The sequence below is a fragment of the Rhinolophus hipposideros genome (genome assembly GCF_964194185.1).
Source record: "Rhinolophus hipposideros genome assembly, chromosome: 11".
In the NCBI taxonomy this organism is placed as follows: domain Eukaryota; kingdom Metazoa; phylum Chordata; class Mammalia; order Chiroptera; family Rhinolophidae; genus Rhinolophus; species Rhinolophus hipposideros.
Window position 1 is genome coordinate 50,704,986 of NC_138057.1, and position 17,657 is coordinate 50,722,642.

The 17,657-nt window shown below is 36.1% G+C and overlaps 1 protein-coding gene across 7 annotated transcripts in view; it reads right to left on the reverse strand.

The window, feature by feature from the left end:
- UBAP2 (ubiquitin associated protein 2) overlaps positions 1 to 17,657 on the reverse strand; it is a 102,838-nt gene that overhangs the window by 30,315 nt on the left and 54,866 nt on the right. For all 7 annotated transcript variants that reach the window (XM_081065430.1, XM_081065429.1, XM_081065428.1 and 4 more), the window contains 4 exons: positions 10,877 to 10,931; positions 9,145 to 9,248; positions 3,725 to 3,790; positions 2,337 to 2,389 (listed from right to left, as the gene is read on the reverse strand). In XM_081065430.1, coding sequence (XP_080921556.1) covers positions 2,337 to 2,389; positions 3,725 to 3,790; positions 9,145 to 9,248; positions 10,877 to 10,931 — 278 coding nt within the window. The remainder of the gene's footprint in view (positions 1 to 2,336; positions 2,390 to 3,724; positions 3,791 to 9,144; positions 9,249 to 10,876; positions 10,932 to 17,657) is intronic.

Below are 17,657 nucleotides of genomic sequence, written 5' to 3' on the forward strand. Positions count from 1 at the left end.
AATGAAAATATACCCTAAATTTCTTTTTTTTTTTTTTTTTTCTATTAATTAATTTATTTATTAGTTTCAGGTGTACAAAACAAGGTAATACTTAGACGTTCATCATTTATATCCCTCATACTGTGAACCCCCCTCCCCCCATCCACTATCCCTCCGACCTCACACTGAACCATCACATTATATATATAAAATTATAGTTGGCATTCATTAATGTTTAGCTTCTGATGTACAATGCCATGATCAGGTATCCACAGTATCCCTGAGGTGGTCTCCCAAATAGGACGCATGTCCATCGGATACCCAACAAAATCTTTACAACATTATAGAATACCTTCCCCAAATTAATTTTCAAAAGAAAAAACCCTGAGGCCATCTTGTGGTTACCAGCTGCTTCCAAATCCCTTCACCTTTCCCCTTATCCCCAACCCCCTCCCACACACCCATCTAACTACTCTCGGTTTTTTCTCTGCGTCCCCAAAACTGACTCTGATTAGTTCATTCACATAGTCTTTTCTTTAGATTCCATATATAAGTGAGATCATATGGTACTTGTCTTTCTCTTTCTGACTTATTTCACTTAACATAATGTTCTCTAGATCCATCCATGTTGCTGCAAATGATAAGATTTCTTTCTTCTTTATGGCTGCGTAATACTCCATTGTATAAATGTACCACAGCTTCTTAATCCAGTCATCTACCGATGGGCATTTTGGTTGTTTCCATATCTTGGCTATTGTGTAAAGTGCTGCAATAAACATAGGAGTGCATACAGATTTTTGAATTGGAGTTTTGGATTTCTCCGGGTAGATGCCTAGGAGTGGAATTACTGGATCATAGGGTAGTTCCATTTTCAGATTCCTGAGATACCTCCATACTGTTTTCCATAGTGGCTGCACTAATCTGCAGTCCCACCAACAGTGCACTAGCGTTCCCTTTTCTCCACATCCGCGCCAGCATTTGTTGTTTGTTGATTTATTGATAATAGCCATTTTGACTGGAGTGAGGTGGTATCTCATTGTGGTTTTTATTTGCATTTCTCTGATGGTTAGTGAGGTTGAGCATTTCTTCATATGTCTTCTTGCCTTCTGTATGTCCTTCTTAGAGAAATGTCTCCCCAAGTCCTCTGCCCATTTTTTAATTGGGTTGTTTGTTTTTTTGGAGTTGAGTTGAGTAAGTTTTTTATAGATTTGTGATATTAATCCCTTATCAGATATATCATTGGCAAATATCTTTTCCCATACAGTAGGATCCCTTTTTGTTTTATTGATGGTTTCCTTTGCTGTGAAAAAACTTTTTAGTTTGATGTAATCCCACATGTTTATTTTTTCTCTTACTTCGCTCGCGCGAGGGGATATATATACCCTAAATTTCTTAAATCCCAATCAGATGAGCATATCTATTCTCCTCCTTCCTCATACCCAACCCAGCTCACTTCCTAACAAGCCAGATATGATACTGCTAAAAAAGAAAGGAAGCATAAGTGCAGTTTGGATTTTTGTTGTTTTTTTAAAAATACTTTTGAATACAAAATGGGACATGGGGGAAAATAATCTCAAAATCTGGGTCAATTTATGTGATTTTGAAGGTTAATACTTGTAACTCCTTTATTTTCTCCTTCCCAATGTCTGCTGTAACTATCATGTACATACATCTGGTTCTGAACCTTCAGAGTCAAACAGAAAAATGGTATAAAATATTCAGTTTTAATGATATAAAATAGCACTGCTTCAGTTACTTTTTCTTTTTCAAATTAAATATTTTTATCAAAGAACAGCTTATGCTGAACCCGGGACTTATTTAAGATCAACACTACCCAGAAGCTAGTGTAGTACACTTAAAAATGTCTGGAATAAATGAATACCAAAAAAAAAGAGCCAGTCTAGATGAAAGAGGAAGAAGAAGGGCCTAGAACCAGAACAACTTATCCAGGTTAATTTCAACTGTGACCCAAAACATAAGACTCTCCACTTTAATAAAAATGTTGTAAAGAATAATTAATAATAGTTTACAGGCGAGGACAAAAGTATCAGTTGGTTATCAGGCCAAACAAAACAAACATAAACTACAAAATTTTTTCAGTCCTATTTAAAACCTGGTAATTTTTAAGTGGCCACTTTGAAACCAAGTTTCTTAAAAATCTAAAAACACCAACTTCCTTCTGAAAAGCATCTGCTTTTAAAAGAAACAAAAAAACAAAACAAACAAAACCATGGTAATCACAGATGTCTGAAAAGGAGCCAAGAACAGCCATAAGATATCTCAGGATTTATTCAAAATATGCATGCCCCTACCAGAAACCAAAGAAAGATAGGTCTGATCTGATACTAAACACTTACATCTTCAGTCCAGTCTTCTGTTGTCCACTCCTCCACAGAATTCTTCCAGGCTCCTGTTGACAAACAATGAAGCTTACACCACAAAGTCAAATGCCACCTGATTCCAAATGATTCCCTATTTGTATGCTGCATAAGATGTATCATGTATCTCGTTAGCAATTTAGTTTACCATCCAAGAAATATGAGGTTCTTAATCGATTCTCAATAAAATTCGTCATGTTTTCAAATGCAACTTGGCTAGGTACTATCCACATAAACTCAAAGCAACATGTCAAATTAATTCTGCTTCAGTGTAGATCATATCTAGGCAATTCTGCCATGCGTAAGATAGTATGGGCACAGCACAAACATATACATTAGTTAAACAATGAGATCATTCCTTATATAAAAAATTTGAAACAGAACAGAATTAAATAAAGGCAGGTCTGCCTTGGACCTTTTCGGGTGGATTACTGAATTACCAAATTTAGAGAAGTGTCCTTTTTTTTATTTGATATTAGCTCCACTGGATAGTTTTATAATAGGTCTCCAGCAAAGCTGAATATTAGTCCTGCTCATATAAAGGTTGGTGCTGTAATTCCTCATGAGCAGGAACAGAGGATATGCTCAAACAGTTCTTAGAGAACAATCATCCATAAAACAATTAAGGCTTTAAAGAAAAGTATTGGTGTTCAAAAATGCTGGCTTTAGTACTTCGAGATTCCGTATATAGGCCCACTAGTTTAAAGCACACATGCAAATACATACCACAGAAAATGGTTTTAAAAGAAAATACACCAAAATATTAACTATAACAACCCCAAGGAAGCAGGATTGTGAATGTTTTCAGTTCCTTCAATGGGAAGAAATGAGTTGAACTTCTGACCTACAATGAGGTTTGTCTGTGGAAAAGAGAAAGGGGAGAGCAGGAGGGGCACACTCCTGAGGAAAAGACAGGTGACCAGATCTAATTTTCTTGGAATCATGTCAATAACCTAAAAACCAAGCACCTCATAAATAAATGGGTAGTGTTATGTAAGAAAAAAGTCCTTAATAGGATGTCCTAATTTAGCATTAGTTGTGGCAAACAAATGTAGACTCCATGGGTTTATGGAGCATGGCTACCTGTAAAGTATCACCTAAGATATGACACTATATGGGTATAAAAGGGAGACGTTTCAAACCTGAAACATGCCGTGTGAAAAACCTACGCACATTTCTCAGACAGCTCGTCTATTATTGTGGATCACAGGGCATATACATTACAGGAAGGAAGAACGTGTGCAGACACTCCCCGCTGTTGTGTGCCTTTTGTTACATGCATCCTTTAGCTCTAACAATGCACGCAAGTGGACTTGGGCAGTTCAAAATTTTCAACTAAGGAAATATTTTAAATAAAACATTCATACCTTTGTGTCCATAAGAATTTTTGTTTGGCAGATTCTGAGCTACATTTTGAGCATTTGATGCCAGTTCTGTGGATCAATGTAAAATGGAAGGTTTTAACACATCACAACAATTAAGATATTCATCAGAAGAGAAATTGGTCAGCAAATTAAACAGAGAAAAAAAAGCATCAAAGCTCAGTATATGCTATACATCTGAGGGAAACTTACTGCAATCCACACTGTGACAAGCCACTGTGAGTCAAGTACGAATCTTATGAGAAGGATGGCCCTTGAACATTCAATTTGTATCAACTACTCTTGTTATTCCCGGGTTCACCAAGCTCCCTTCCCATTTGTCAAAGAGAGCATTCCAAATTATTTAACAGGTATATTTTTTAGTAAAATTATAAATAAACATTATGACTTTCCTTCAGTCTTTCTATTTTGGTCTGCCTCTAAGGAATGAACTTATTATAACGTGAAGAGTCAGGTTTCTGAGCCTGTAAGGCTTAGGGCTGGACGCAGAACTCTGCGTTATCAACAAGACAATACTATTCTGTGAGGCCTCTATAAAAATAGCCAATACCCACCCCAGCTGAACAGACATCCTTTATCTGTACTCTGCAAACACAATTTGCTTATCTAAATGTTTTTCAGCAAGGAATCTGCTACTCGAAATGAGAAGAAGGGGAAAGAGAGAGAGGAAACAGGAGACAAGAGAAGAAGAATAACAAAAAAGAAAAATAGCAGTTAATCAACTAATTCAAAATTATTTTTCAACACTTGATTTGAAAATCGGTGATTTTGAATAAAGCCACTATAAACATCACTTTTGTGTGGATGTCTTTTCATTTCTCTTCAATAAAAACCTAGGGTTGGGATTGTTTTAAGTATGCTTTCACATCAGGAGAGTTATTTTGCCATCTTCCAACACTGGTACTGTTTTCTTTTAAAGCTATTTTAATGGATGAATGGTTGTATCCTACTGTGTTTTTAATTTGTATTTCCCCACTGACCAATGAAGATGAGTGTGTTTTTGTGTGCTTATTTGCCATCCATATATCTTCCTTTGTGAAACATCTGTTCACATCATTTGCTCATTTTTTATTCTGAAATATAGATTTACAAGAAGTTACCTTTCTCCCATTATCCCCCGATAATTACATCTCACATAACTACAGTACAACATAATAGCCAAAAATTTGGCATAAAATGTCTATAGTTTATGTCATTTTTATTGTAGTAAAATATACATTACACAAAATGTACCACGTTAAACCTTTTTAAGTGTAGAAGTGATTTAGCATTAAGTACATTTGCATTGCTGTACAACCATCACCATTATCCATTTCCACAATTTTTTCATTTTTTTGTTCATTTTTAATTGCTTGTTATTTTATTGGGTTGTTTGCTTTCTTAATGAGTTGTCTTTATATATTCTGTATACAAGTCCCTTTTCAAATAGGGGTTTCATAAATATTTCCTCCTAAACTATGCCTGTCCTTTTTTCTTATTCTCTTCTAAAGAACCAAGTTTTTCTATTATAACTTGTGTTTATTGTGTCCTATATAAGAAATATTTACCTAAGCCAAGGTGGCTAAGATTGCTCCTCTATTTTCTTCAGAAGTTGTACTTTGAGGTTTCACATTTAGAACTATTATCCACCTGTAGTTATTTTTTTGTATACAGTAAAATGCATGGCATTGAACTGTCTTGGAACCTTTGTCCAAAATCAATTTAGCCATTTGTGGGTTTATTTCTAGACCTGCAATTATATAATTGATCTCGATCTATGCTTTTTTCAATTCCACAGTCATGATTACCATAGCTTCAGAGTAAGTTCTTGAAATCGGGGAATATGAATATTCAAACTTTGTTGTTCTTCAAAGTTGTTTGGGCTATACTAGTTCCTACAAAAATTTTAGAACCAAGTTGTCAATTTACAGAAAAAAATCTAGGAGTTTGAATTTGTACTAAACCTATGCCTCAACTGGGGAGGAATGACATTTCAATATTATGTCTTCCAATTTAGAAACACTGAATATCTCCCCCTTTTTGGGGGTCTGCTTTGATTGTTCTTATGTTTCATAATTTCCAACAGAAATCTTGCACCTCCTTTGTCACACTTATATCTGATTACTTCATGTTTTTGTACTACTATAAATGGTACTTTTCTTTTTCCTTTTATTCCAATTTGCAATTGTTCATTGCTAGTCTGGAAACACAATGTCCTGATTTTAGTAGTGTTTACACAATATATGCATTTGTTAAAATTCACTTGTTATTGTATATAAAATACATCTCAATAAACCTCACTTTTTAAAACAACAGTGGGGACAATTTTCATGTGGTGAATTACCATGGATTACAGTCCAAAGAACAAGTCAGTAAAACCTAAGCTTCACAATAGTGAGAATTGAAATATATAAAAATGATATATCCTTCCATTTATTATTTCTTCTTAAATTTCTCAATTTTATATTTTAAGATGAGTTTCCATAGTTTATGCTTTCATAAGTAAAGTCTTATCTTGCATGTCATTAGGCTTCTTCAAAGGCATCTGGTGTTTTTTTGTTGTTGTTTTAAAGTTTATTATTTTGATGGTTACTTTTTTTAAAATAAATTTTATTGGGGAACATTGGGGGACAGTGTGTTTCTCCAGGGCCCATCAGCTCCAAGTCAGTTGTGGAGGGCACAGCCCAGCTCCAAGTCCAGTTGCCCCTTTTCTTTTTTTCTTTTTTAATTTATTGGGGTGACAGTTGTTAGTAAAATTACATAGATTTCAGGTGTACAATTCGGTATTACATCATCTATAAATCCCATTGTGTGTTCACCACCCAGAGTCCAGTTGCCCTTTTCAATCTTTACTTGTAGGGGGCGCAGCCCACCATCCCACACGGAAATTGAAGTGGTCACCTTGTTGAGAACTTGCGCTTTAACCAACTGAGCCATCCGGCCGGCCCACCCGCATCTGGTGTTTTTGTTGAGACTACAAATTTTTTCCCCATTTTCTTTGTTTCTGGTTTGTAGAAATATATCTGTTTATTGAACTTCCATCTAGCACTTTTTAAAACTTTCTTAATTTACCTATAAATTCTTTTATATCATTACCATAAATGATAGGGTTTTTCCTCCCTTTCTAACCCTATGACTTTTCTTCTTTATTACTTATTGCAATGGTTGAAACTTCTGGTACAGTGAATAGAAATAGAGTAAGCACCTTTATTTTGTTCCAGAAGAAAAACATTCAACACATTACCATTAACTAATGTTTACAGTAAGTTTTATAGATTTCTTTTATTTGATTGAGGAAATTTCCTTGTATTGCAGATTTGCCTGGCTTTATTAAAAAAAATCAAGAATGGGTGTTGGGTTTTGTCAAATGCCTTCCTTATTGAAATGATATGAATTTTCTCCTTTATTCTTTTAAAAGGATGAATAAGACTCGTTTTTTTGAGTTGTTGAGATATATTAGGTTGTTGCAAAACTAACTGCAATTTAAAGGCAGCTGTTTAGCTCAGTTGGTTAGAACAAGGTGCTCTTAACAACAAGGTTGCTGGTTCGATACCCACATGGGCCAATGTGAGCTGCACCCTCCACAACTAGATTAAAATAACTACTTGACTTGGAGCTGATGGGTCCTGGAAAAACACACTTAAGATTAACAGAAGTTTTAATTAATTAATTAATTAATTAAATCTAAATAAATAAAGGTTAAAAATAATTGCAAAAACCACAGTAACTTTTGCACCAACCTAATAACTCCCATAGCATAAAAACACACCCTTTTAAAGTGCACAAATGAGTAGTTTTTAATATATTCACAAGTTATTCAACAATCAGGACCATCCCAGAATATTTTCATCACTCCAAAAAGTAATCTTGAACCCATTTGTATCTATTTTTCCCAAACATTCCCAGACCTTGGCAACTACCAATCTTCTTTCTGTCTCTATGTACTCGCCTAATCTGGACATTTCACATAAATGAAATCATACAATTTAAAGTATATGCTGTTTTGTGACTGGTTCCTTTCATTTTGTACAATATTTCAAAGGTTCATCCATGCTGCAGCATGTATCAAGTACTTCATTCCTTTTTGTGGTAGAATGAATATTCCAGAGTATGGATGATATACCACATTTTACTTATCCATTCGTCCATTTGATTTGTTTCCACTTTTTAGCTATCATGAGTTATGGTTCTATAAACATTTGTGTGAACCTAAGTCTTCTATTCTCTTGGATATATTATGTAGGAGTTGATTGATTTTAAATGCTAAACAAATTTGAATACCAGGTATAAATTTAACATCACAATGATGTATTACGCTTTTTCTATCTTATTGAATTCTATTTTCCAGTATTTTGGCTTAAGACTTCTACATCTGTGTTGAAGAGTGAGATTAATATGTAATTTCAAATGTTAACACAAAATATATTGTTGTAAAGTAACTTCCTATGATCTTTTAATATTTATATTAATTATAACTATTAAAGCAATTAATTATAAATTAGGATCAGTATTCCTTTTCTCATTCCTACGACTCATTATTTATGCTGCTTCTCCTTTCCCTATCAAGCTCTCAGTAAGTTTATCAATTTTATTAGTCTTTTCAAGTTACCATTTATAACTTGTGTTGATTATCTCTACAGGATCTTTGATTTCTAGTTCATTGATTGTTCTTCTGTGATGGTGGACCTGCCTTATTTTTTGACCAGGGTTGATGTTATATGGAAGTGTCAAATTATGTCTTTATAAATAGAATCATAATAGTTAATATATATTATCATGAATAAATTCTCCAAAGAGCTCTATTAAATAAACATGCTAATTAACAAGTATCTGCCCATTAATTTCAGAAAATAATCCAAAAACAGCAGGATACAGAAAAAACTGCAAAAGCAATTGTTGCCCCAAACCCATCTATCACCTACCACTTTGGCCAAATTTCAGTGTCCATCATTGGGAATGGTAAGTACTTTCAGTAACAAGTATTCTCCTAAGAAATTCTACAAATCCCAGAAACACACTATAGGGTGGGTACCAGGCTTATCAGGGAGATCACTTCGTAAATTACAGAAATGTTTAACCACTAAGCAGTACACCTGAAACTAATATAATATAGAATGTCACCTGTAATTTTTTAATTTTTAATACAATTAAATTCTTTTAAAATTTTTGACACACTGAGATTTGTGCTGATTTACACAGATTGATTATAACCTCTTCTTCCGAGTGCAGAAGAGAAAAATACCTTATCATCAATGAGATTTATAAGTGAGACTTTGGAGGTGTAAGAACTAGCTAACAGTATTCTCAGAGGTAAGACTACAAGCTGTTTTTTATTATTCTCCAACAGCACACTTTGGTATCATCTTTGTATGTATGTTAACAGCTCAAACATTTAAAACCCATCTCTGACAAGAATAGACACTTACCACTTCCCTCTTCTGCACCATTCTGAGCAGCTTCCCAAACTACTGGTTTTGTCCCACACCCATCTTTAGGTGGAGAATCTGAATAGTCTGCAGGATTAAATGTCCTGGGGTTTGAAATAAAGAATAAAGGCAAATGAAGCAATCATCAAAGTCACAAAATTAACTGTACATCATCTTCCCCCTAAAAAAGCGGTCCCTTCAAATAGCCACTATGGGAAACTTCACCTGCCTTCTATTTAATTATAGATAATTCCTCTGGCCACTGGAATGTAGATCTTCTGAACAGCAGAGGCTGCCTACGAACCTTCCATGCACTCTTATATGATACCCCTACTTCTCAAAGTTGCTGTCCTGTGCAGCCTGAAGCAGGTGTGAAGTAATAATCATTCTAGGCAGAATGAGGGCTCTATTTAAAGCTTCCCTGAAAATTAAACCCAGATTTAAATAGGCAACAAGTCTTTTCTTCCCAAGTAAGTCTCAAAGTTTGGCTTTGAACCTTTTACAACAGTTTTGTATGATCCTTTTGTATAGAAACAATGGACATAATTTTTTTAAAAAGTAAACAAACTGCTATGAGCAGCCGACCGATGACTGGCAGCCGACTGCAGGCGGGGTGGGGGTGGCGCATGCACAAGGCTCATAATACCAGCATGGGCCAGGGAGCTGTGTCCTACACAACTAGGCTGAGAAACAACAGATTGAACTGGAGTGGGGGGGAGGGGAGGTAGAAGGGGGGTAAGTAAACAAAAGTGTTTTGTTTAGTACCTTTTTTTTTAATCCTAAACACCCATGATACAGAGGTCTAACTAGAGCCAAACTAAACACTACCTCTAAAATTTTCACAACAGAATGTTTTTTCCAGATTTATTATCATTGACAATTATTTTTTTAATCACAAAAGAATGTTTTTGAAAGTAAACAGCAAAATCCACAAAAATAGCTTAAAGCTACTAGGCTCGGCCTACATGTGTATTTGCTCCCTGTGTTTCAATCTCCCTTTGTCTACAGGGACCTCACAGAAATGGCAGGAGGTAGCAGCTGAAGGCAGTGAGCCCCAACAGTGCTGCCCTGAAGCTATGGAGAAACGAGGGTTTTCCTAGAACGATTTCCTTCCTTTTTTGACTTGGCATCTACATAAGCCTGTTAAGGTACATAAAAACTTTTTTTCTAAAAATCCAGGGGGAATTAATGTTTTAAAAGCAGCCAACAAAAAGTGAAAACGGTAAAAAATAATGAATAAACAACTGGTTATACCACCTTTTACTAACAGTATAGCCACTCTTCACTATTACGACTCAGGACAAAAACTACCACTCTTACATAAACATTGCATTTACTTACCATTCAAGGGCAATTGCTGGATTTACCAACATAACTCTTATGCAATTGTTTTCAGCTAGGGGTAATGGTGTACCTCCCTTCCAGAGGAAGGTTGTCACAACTTGAGGGGGGTGCTGCTAGCATCCAGCAGGGAGAAGCCAGGGATGCTAAACATCCTACGGCTTACAGGACACTTGACTACTTCAAGAAACTATTACCCAATCCAAAATGTCAACAGAGCAGGGCTAGAAACTCTGCTCTAAGGCCCACTGCAATACAATTTTATTTGTACTATTTTGCTTTTTTATGGTTTTCTCACCAGGATAAACTGGGTACACAATAGAGGAAGGAAAACCTTAGAGTAACAACTAGAGAAGGAAATAACTGCAAAAATAAGATGGCTAAGACTTACCCCATGCCTTGGGTTGAGAATCTTCCTGCCCCTCTCCCTCTGCCACGTCCAAATCCTTTTAAAAAAATTATAGTGTAAAACAATACTTGTATCTACACAATTATAACCTAACCAACTTCATCCTATACTACACATACCCAAACAATACCGTCATTCTTCCTAATAGCACCATCATTCCCTCCAGTACACCCAATCTGCTGGTCCCTACTGACAAAACTACCTACACAGTTATCGACTTAAAAGGACATAGAATAATTTAATGCTGCTTGTATATATAATATGTGATATGCAGCAGCTTAACATAGGCAGGTTGGTTTTGCAGTGTGTTTTTTTTAATGTTCTGGGTCTTTTAAAACCAGCTAGTGCAAACACCATGCCCTTTTAAAGCCTCTACTATAAAATGAAATGAGAAACAGAAAGAAAAAGAGGAAACTGCTAAGTAAACAGTACTATTAAATACCGTTTTTAACACTAGGACTTTTACCAATAACCAAAATAGGAGCAAGCAAGAGAGCTAGCAAGAAGAAATAGTTTTAGTCAAAAACTCTTCAGTCTTTATTAATCAAAATCCTAAACTGTGGATAAAAGACCTAAATGTAAGAGCTACAATTATACAACTCTTAGAAGAAAATATTGAACAAAAGTTTCGGAGCATTGAGTTAATGATTTCTTGGATATGACACCAAAGGCACAGGCAAGAAAAAAGTAGTCATTTGAGTTGTGCACCAAAAGACATTATCAACAGAGTACAAATGCAACCTGTATAATATTTGCACATTATATATTCTCAACAGCACTAATCATTAGGGAAACCTGGAACCCATTATGATGGCTTACTATCAACAAAAAAAAAGAGAAAGAACATAAAGTAACAAGGGTGAGCAAGGATGTAGAGAAATTGTGCAGTTAGGTGGGACGATAAAATAGTGTAGTCACCATGGAAAACAGTACGGTGGTTCCCCAAAAAATTAAAAATAGAATTACTGCATGATCTTGCAATTCCACTTCTGGATATATACCCAAGAGAATTTTAAAGTAGGGTCTGAACAAGATATTCGAACACTCATGTTCATAGAATCCTTATTAACAATAGCCAAAAAATAGAAGCAACCCAAGTATGCATCAATGGATGAATGGATTAGCAAAATGTGGTATATACATACAATGGAATGTTATTCAGCCTTAATAAAGAAGGAAATTCTGACGCATGCTACAACATCAATGAAGCTTGAGGCCATTGTGCTAAGTGAAATAGGCCAGTCATAAAAGAACAAGTAGGGGCCGGTGGCTCAGGCTGTTGGAGCTCTGTGCTCCTAACTCCGAAGGCTGCCGGTTCGATTCCCACATGGGCCAGTGGGCTCTCAACCACAAGGTTGCCGGTTCAACTCCTAGAGTCTCACAAGGGATGGTGGGCAGAGCCCCCTGCAACTAAGATTGAGTATTGCACCTTGAGCTGAGCTGCCACCCCAATGGCTCAGTAGGTTGGAACGTGCGGGCTTTCAACAACAAGGTTGCCAGTTTGATTCCTCGACTCCCGCAAGGGATGGTGGACAAAGCCCCCTGCAACTAAGATTGAACATGGCACTTTGAGCTGAGCTGCCGCTGAGCTCCCAGATGGTTCAGTTGGTTGGAACGCGTCCTCTCAACCTCAACGTTGCCGGTTCAATTCAATTCTGACTCCCACAAGGGATGGTGGGCTGCAACTAGCAACGGCAACTGGACCTGGAGCTGAGCTGAGCCCTCCACAACTAAGACTGAAAGGACAACTTGAAGCTGAATGGCACCCTCCACAACTAAGATTGAAAGGACAACAACTTGACTTGGAAAAAAGTCCTGGAAGTACACACTGTTCCCCAATAAAGTCCTGCTCCCCTTCCTCAATAAAAATCTTTTAAAAAAAAAGGACAAATATTTATGATTCCACTTATAAGGTACATAAGAATAGTCAAATTCAGAGAAAGGTGGTTGCCAGGGGCTATATTAGCTATGCTAATATAACTAAAATGTGTATTAACCATGCATAGGTAACTTATCCAACAATTCAAGTTAAACTATTAAAAATATGGTCTTGACAAAAGTCTACCCTATTCCCAGAGATAGGGAACTAGAGGAAAATGTTCTAAAAAGTAGAAGAATCTTAATAATGCATATTGTAGTACTGTCAAAACGCAACAGCAAGACGTCACATACAGCTATTACCACGGCCTACAAGGTCAAGAACAAAAACATTTAATTGTTAAAAAAAAAACAAACAACAACAACAACAACCCACCATGTGGTCTACCCATACAACAAGCTGTTGTTTGGACATAAAAGGAATTAAGTACAGACACATGCTTCAACCCGGATGAATCTTTAAAATATTAAGCTGGTGAAAGAAGCCAGTCACAAAAAAACCCACCATAAAATTCTATTTACATGATATGACCAGAACAGACAAATCTATACAGACAGAAAGTTGATTACTGGTTGTTTACTGCTAGGGTGGGATATGAGGAAGTTAAAAGAACTGAGAGAACTGATAAAAGAGTACAGGCTTTCTTTTTGAGGTGATGAAAATGTTCTGAAACTGATTATGATGATGGCTGCATAATTCTATGAATATACTAAAAATCACTGAATTGTATAATTTAAATGGGTGAATTGTACAGTATGTGATTATATCTCAAGAATATTTTCTTTCTTGCTGTAATGAACAGTTACCAAGGAAGAAAGCAAAAGAAAAAACATGATTGCTCATAAGTGGATTTATGTGCACTCATTGTAACAAAAGAGAATTCATTTCAATGGCATTCATGTGGCAAATGGCACTAACAGTGGTTAAACAATAACTAAATAGTGGCAAAATTTTAAAAAGGGATGCTAAGAAATAATTAAATAACCAAAATATTTGATCCAGAAAGCAAGATGTGCATAAAAGAGGAGAAAGGAATTTATAAAAGAAATACCTATCTTAAGGCCAAAATTTCAAGAAATCCTACAAATCCCCTGTAAACAGTCAGTATCAACTATATACATATCTCTCTGTCTTCAGATATGGATATAGTTAATACACCCAAGTATTAACCACGAACAAGCTAACTATCTTCTTTTCGGCAGATTTTTTAAAAATTAAACCCATCTATTTCTATAAATTTTAGCAAGATAATAAAATTGTCTTTCCTATTCCTCTGGCTAGTAATGCTACCAGTATTCTGCATTTATACCATTTCCCTACACTGTTATCTGGTACAAAGAGCTGTTTTCACCTAACAGCTCAGAATAAAGATCCAAGGTCTTTCAATAAAGAAACACAAGAGTAGAGAAGATCATCACAAAGAATACACCAATGTAATGATAAATGCTTTACCTTTTCTCCTAAGTCTCTCTATGGGGTCTGTACTACATCTACCTTAAGTGACTGCTGAAGTTTTTAACTATTAAATATTTGTATCTTTTACACTGAGGGCCAGAATAGAAAAGTTGCTCATTTCCCTGGGGCGGGGGGGGGGGGGAGCCAAAACTCAGAGAACAGCCAACCACCACTAATGGCGGCAGATCCCAACTGCAGACGGCCCCGAACCTGTGTAATTGTGTAACATAAAGAGAAGAAGGTAGGAAGAGTGATCCTAATCTAAGATAGAAAGCAATCCCCTTCCCTCATCCCCAGAAGACTATAAAGAGGGCTTTGATCATAGGCAAATGTGCCAGAAAGTACATGCACTTGAATTCATTACTGCACACTCTGGGTCCTGACTAGTTCTAAAGATCTTTGTATCAACAAAAGTTCCCCAATATTCAGGACTGGTTCAATGATTAAAGATGGTTGGTGTGTTGACTATGAGCTGCCCCCATGCCCAAAACTCTGTTCGACCCACCAGAAAGCAGGGCAGCTCTGGGGCTAGCGTAGCTTAGACTTGGAAGCCAGGCAAGTTGTACCTCTGTCCCTAACTCAGGGTATATTCTCAGAGGTATAGGAACAATTCAACTTCCCCAACCCTAAAGCAGCACAAATGAGACAAATGACAACAGCAAAATACCTCTGGGTTCAGTGAGGAAGAAAGCTTAGAATCCACCTTCATAACCCATATATTAGCTTTTCCTTAGCAAAAAAGTCTGATTATAAATGTGTCACAATAATTAATTCAAGAAAGAATTAATGAATTCTAATACTAATGAATAAAAATTTTAAAAATATAGTATTTACAGTCTCAAGAGTACTCCCCACAGAAAAATACATATAAATTACACGGGGGTGGGGAGTAGTAATTTTACAAAGGAGGAACTTGGCAGAAACCACCTTCCTTAAATAAAACTAACATCACTAGTAATGAGATAAACGTGTACTATGAGCCCTCTAATATGATACACTGAGTGAGGACAGTTATCATCACTTTGTGGTAAAGATAAATTCTATCCTGAAGAAATTTCTCAGATTGGTCTTGAAGGGCATTCTACAAGAATCCATATGCTTCAAAAGCATCATGGCCATAAAAGACTATTCCCGACTGATGAGCTGTTATTGAAGTACACTAAAAAGACATGGGAACTAAATATAACCTGTGATCCTAGATTGGATCCTGGACCAGAATATTTCTTTTTGTTATAAAAACATTAGCCAAATATATGGTGATGGAAGGAGAACTGACTCTGGGTGGTGAACACACAATGGGATTTATAGATGATGTAATACAGAATTGTACACCTGAAATCTATGTAAATTTACTAACAATTGTCACCACAAAATATTTAATAAAAAAAGAAGTTAGCAAGATAACTGAAAAATTCTGAATAAGGAAGGCCTATAGATTGCATCAGCAGTAATTCCCTGATTTTACTATTTTAAGATAGCTCTATAAGGGAATCTTTTTTCCTTAGGAGACATACACTAAAACATTGAAGGGTAAAATGGCATCATGTCTAGAATTTGTACTCACAGGTTTCAGAAGAAACAATAATACCACATGGAGAAAATTATAAAGCAAATGTAATAAAATCTTAAAATTTGGGGAATCTGGATGAACATTACGCAAAATTGTATTTTTTTATTTCAAAATAAAATGTTAAAAACCACATCCTGAGCATTTCTTGGTATATTTCTCGTATATTTCATATTCCAATAAGTAGTGTTTTTTTGTTAAAGCACACTCTTTTTATTTTATTTATTTATTTTTTAACAGGACTTTATTGGGGACTTTTTTCCCCAAGTCAAGTTGTTGTCCTTTCAATCTTAGTTGTGCAGGGTGCCGTTCAGCTTCAAGTTGTTGTCCTTTCAGTCTTAGTTGTGGAGGGCGCAGCTCAGCTCCAGGTCCAGTTGCCGTTGCTAATTGCCAGGGGCGCAACCCACCATCCCTTGCGGGAGTCGAACCGGCAACCTTGTGGTTGAGAGGATGCAGTCCAACCAACTGAGCCATCCAGAAGCTCAGCGGCAGCTCAGCTCAAGGTGTCGTGTTCAATCTTAGTTGCAGGGGGCAGAGCCCATCAGCCTTTGTGGGACTCAAGGAGTTGAACTGGCAGCCTTGTGGTTGAGAGCCCACTGGCCTATGTGGGAATCGAACCGGCAGCCTTCGGAGTTAGGAGCACGGAGCTCCAACCACCTGAGCCACTGGGCTGGCCCTCCAATAAGTAGTTTTTATTCTGTGGAAAATTCAAGTGGTTTCCCATGTTTGCACTAGCTGTTTGTTCCTTTCTACAGAGAATGTACCTACCCAGATTTTCACTTTCTTCCTCCTCAGCTTAAATCCCACCCTCTCGGAGACCTCCCCAGGTAATTCAATCTAAGGACAGTTGTAGACAACTACTGACAGTTGATCACATCAACAATCACTTTAAGTAAATCGAAAAGTGCTTTTAACTGTCTCTCCTCCTTCCTTACCAGAATGTGAGGGACCCTGTCTTAGTCACAGCAATATCTTCAACAATATAATAGGTACCTAAATATTAGTTGTTGCATTTAAAACTATAATTTTCATAAATGTTATTTTTTTCATGGATTAAACTCTTATATTTAGAAGCACAATAATAATGTCACTATTCAATTACAGGAAATAACCTAGCTGTTCAGCAGTTGATTTTAGAACATTGCATTTTCTCCAATACTTTTTGTACCAGGACCTGAGAAGGCACTGCAGAGGATTCAGATATTAAAACTAGAATGTCAGCACACAGTAGGTGCTCAATAATTATTTTTCAATTATATTACATAGACCCCATTCACGTATTAAAGTAAAAGAACTAATTTGGATTGCTAAATACAAAACAGTGAGGTAAGTAAGGTAAAAGAGTGAAATGGGTTGGGGATAAACTATTGTTCCCTTTTCCACAGCATTATTTTTCTTCTATCCAGAGAGAAATCACCCTCCTGAAAACTCAAGTACTATTCACTACCTTACTTGACTCAATCTCACCAAAAGACAAGACAAAAAACAATATACTCATGCTACCAAACCATGCACCAATAAATAAATTTACAGGAATAATAATAGAAGAATGAATGGCTTGACTATAATTTCTCACTTATAATTTAGGTAACTTAGAAATAACTTCACATAAACTACCCTTCAAGAAAGATGAGAATGTCATTTCTAATACATAAACACATTCTGGTGTGACATAGAAAATCAAATAGCCCATATCAAAGTCCACCTGAAAAGTACTGTAATATCTTCTTCTGCATAAAGCACATTCAACACTAAGTTAAATAAAATGATCAATAAAAATGATGAGCCATGCTAAATTTTATATTATTTTGGAGTCCTAAATATACCGAGACCAAAAAAGAAAGAGATAAGGAAAGAGATAA